Source organism: Olea europaea, unplaced genomic scaffold (genome assembly GCF_002742605.1).
Source record: "Olea europaea var. sylvestris unplaced genomic scaffold, O_europaea_v1 scaffold2280, whole genome shotgun sequence".
Taxonomy (NCBI): Eukaryota; Viridiplantae; Streptophyta; class Magnoliopsida; order Lamiales; family Oleaceae; genus Olea; species Olea europaea.
Genome location: NW_019240873.1, coordinates 10781 through 14429, shown reverse-complemented (window position 1 = coordinate 14429; position 3649 = coordinate 10781). Strand labels below are relative to the sequence as shown.

The following is a 3649-nucleotide window of genomic DNA, read 5'->3' as shown; positions in this document are numbered from 1 at the left end:
GGCAGGACATATGTGCTTATATGTAAATAGAGGATGAATTATTGTACCTCATTGTTTGCACATTGGACATTATGCGTGTGTCTGGGAGTAATTGTCAAAAATCCAAAAGTGATTTTCCTGTCAAATCATCTTGAAATCCTTGAGTATGATGCATTTATTACTCAAATATATTCTCATATTTGCCCTCAAATTGATTTGGGTAGGTGGATTGTTGGTTGTATGGAATGGAAGGACAATTTTGAAAAAGTAGAGCATTATGTGGTCTGTCAATGTCAGGAGAATCTATAGGCTTTGAAATAAAAAAATGACTAACGGTCAAATTTATAATTAGAAGTTGCTTAAAATTGTTCCCAAACATACACTATATAAGAAACTTGTGGCTGTCCAGAACTTGCTATCCCTCGGTACATTTTTGACACTTTGAGCACATCGCTTCCTATTGAGTTATGCTATTTGTATGGCGTGGGAAAATAGCTACATTTTCCTAAAATATTTGGGAGACATCTTAATTCATCAGAAAATCCAACATTAAATGCTGATCCTCAGAACTGCTGATGAACAGCCTTACTCCTCCCTATTGGCTGATTAATAAGTGATGTTCTTACGTGTCAACAATGTATCGAAGAACAGCAAGCACTGAAGGACATAAAGGGATAGCTAAACCAATTTTCGATAGTTTTGAGCTGCCGCAAGTTAGATACTGAGTGGCCTAAAATGATCAGTTTCATTACGTTCTGGAAAGTAAACAGTCAACTTCTTAAGCCACTAGATTTGCATTCGATTTTTGAGGCCACTCACCAATTCTGTAACGATACAATTTCTGTCGGATCCATAAGATAACATAAATTAATAAAAAGGAGCATTTTAAAAATCTTGTGTACTTTTCTAGATGGGTTGATAGAGTTGTTTACTCAAGAAGGTTTTTGACTCCTCAAATGCATTAGGGACAGGCAGGTGTACGCGGAAGGTCTGTCAATGACCTCTCTACAAACACCGGAAATATTGTCTCTTCAACTGAATTAAGGCCAGTACAAGGCCCTGGAACAAATTCAATAATGTATGATTGACCGTTTTAGTGTAGACGAGTTGCATCCTGTAATTTGAACTGATGATGGGTTTCTCAACTGGCATGCACCTCTTCTGTTACTCTAGCGAAAAATCCAATGTGGTCGACTAGTGGTGATCGACCCAGACCCTACCTTGGTGCTTGGATGCAGATAACCATTGACAAAACCATGGAAATTGTATTCCTTTCAGCATGTAGCTACCCAGATGTGTTTTTCTGAAGATTCTCATAAAATGCCCAAAAGATGCCAAGGTTAGGTTGTATCTACAGATTCATGGCTGGGATAGCTGCCATCAGCATTTATAACAACAGTCCAATTAAACAAGCACAGATTTCTTACAATGGCTGATTTAATATCCCAGTTACACATTTAATAAGATCTTGCATTTTCGGCAGTTCTGTTATGCCAGCTGGGAATTTGCATATAAGATTGAATTGTTGAATGAACATATAAGGGTAACAAAGGATTTAACCAGAGGCCAAAAGTTAACAAGCATTCCAACATTTATACAAATTCACAAAGTTACAATTATGCAGGCCAACAAGGACAAGTATGGATAAGCTAATCGTACAAGGTATGAAAATACACCATGTTTGCTCTACCTGCTCCGCTCTTCCTTTGCTCAACGTTAATAGAACTCATGAAGCAAAAGTTTCCTGATTCTTAGTCGATAATCGCTTGAGGAACTCATAAGTGGTGATCATCGTCGTTGCGGACATTGACATTGAAGCCCATCTAGGACCTAATCCTCTGTAACAGGCACCCAACCCACCTTCCTTCAACAAGTTCCTCACAGTTTGTAAAATTGTTGATGGCTTACCACGCGCCCTATCTTCCCCATCCAAAACCTGCAACCTCGTCTTAATTGTATCGAGAGGCATCGTTACCAAAGCCGATACACCACTAGCCATCGAAGCGCTCAGTCCCTGAACCACCACCATCGCCTTCCCATCTGGCCTATAACCACCACTGCCACTCGCATCCTTTTTATGGCAATAACAACCAACGCAGCCCCAAATCACTCTATGTGCGACAGAGTATGATGCCCACCACACAGCATTAGATGGTGCGTAAGTCAATATTGATATTCCAAATCCCCTATACAATCCTCTCACTCCGTCAGCATATATGATCTTTCTAAAAGCATCAATCCCACCATTGTATTTTTGTAAGCCAACAGCACTTGCCGTTGAATCACAACCACCTCCTTGGACCATTAGTCTCTGGCTCACAACATCAATTGGTGTCCAAACCAATTGTGCAGCCATGGCAGCACTTAGCCCGGCAGCAGCATTAGCAACAGCTGATGCCGAGGCTTCAGACAATCCTAGGTGACCTGTAGTAACATTGCCTACATTACTCTTGGTTATTTCGAGTGCTCCCATGTACAGAGCACGAGCTGGGATTGTTCCCATAAGAGAAGTCCCAAAACCCCTGTAGAATCCTCTAAATCCTTCACTCCTCAAAATTGAGCTAGCCATTTTTAGGCAAGAAATCCCATTTAACATCACTTGCTGCCGTGTTTTCAACACCACAATAGGGTAAAGTGAGCCTGAAACACCGGAAAATAGTGCCGCCCCGAGGAAGAAAAACTTGGACTTATCAAGCATCTCCCAATCAATATCCGCCGGAAGATGGATTTCCGATTCTGAATCATCCTCAGCAGCTTTTAAGCTTATTTTCGCCACTTTTAATTTTTCTTCCAAAATAACACTCCCTAACTTGGAAATATCTGTTTTTCCTAAACTAACAAATTTTTAGCTCCTAATGACCAAAACATCTAACATAAAGCAAAAAGAAATAGAAAGAAAGTCACTAATGTCAACAGTATACTAAACTAACCAAGCCTCTGTCCTAATTTTTGGATTATACAATGGGTCCAGCTTAAATTGTAAAAATAAAATAATAAAGAAGGAAAAAAATAAGAACACACACATATATTTGGGGATGCGTATACGTAAAAGGTTATTTTTTCCGTCTGCGCAAGCAGATTATAGAACAAAAGTGAGCCCGCGTAGAAAGATCCAGCATTTGCTCACCAGAAATTTGAAGCCGATAATTTGTTAGCAGCGTCTGATTACATGAAAAAGTCCAATATCAGAATACTGGCGAAGCTGAATACAACATGGATGGTGATGGGGTTGATGAGAGTTAAAGAGTAAACTTTGTTGAAATAGCAGGAAATGCAAAAGGGTGGCGCAAGAGTATGTAAAGGAGGGTTGATGGAATTTGGCGTTTTGAGGGTTTTGCGGATCAGATGGAGGCTAGACCCATGTCAGTTGGAATTGGGATTTTGTGTTTTGGGCTTAGAATAATCTGTGGGGGCTCTGCCGTTCGATTGGATTCGATTCAAGAACTGTGGGTGATAGCCAACTGATCTTGTTTTGTTCCTCCTTTTTCAATTTTTGCCTTTTCCCATTTACATTTCTTGGATAAGAATTTTGTATTCATGTAAATTTGGGCACAATCTTTCTCAAAAATTTGTTTAAGTTTCTTTTCTTTTTTTCTCTTTTCTTGATGTCCCTAAAGTTTCAACTTTTTTGGACTTCCTATAAGATGGTTTTCAATAGGGATGGCAAGGT

The 3649-nt window shown here is 39.5% G+C and overlaps 1 protein-coding gene across 1 annotated transcript; it reads right to left on the bottom strand.

Annotated features, from left to right (window-relative positions):
* Nucleotides 1-1517: 1517 nt before the first annotated feature.
* Nucleotides 1518-2824, bottom strand: LOC111381306 (solute carrier family 25 member 44-like; the record flags this gene model as incomplete). Its single annotated transcript, XM_023005083.1, has 1 exon — nt 1518-2824. A coding segment is annotated over one exon (1119 nt), but the record flags the coding sequence as incomplete, so codon positions are not given.
* Nucleotides 2825-3649: the final 825 nt, after the last annotated feature.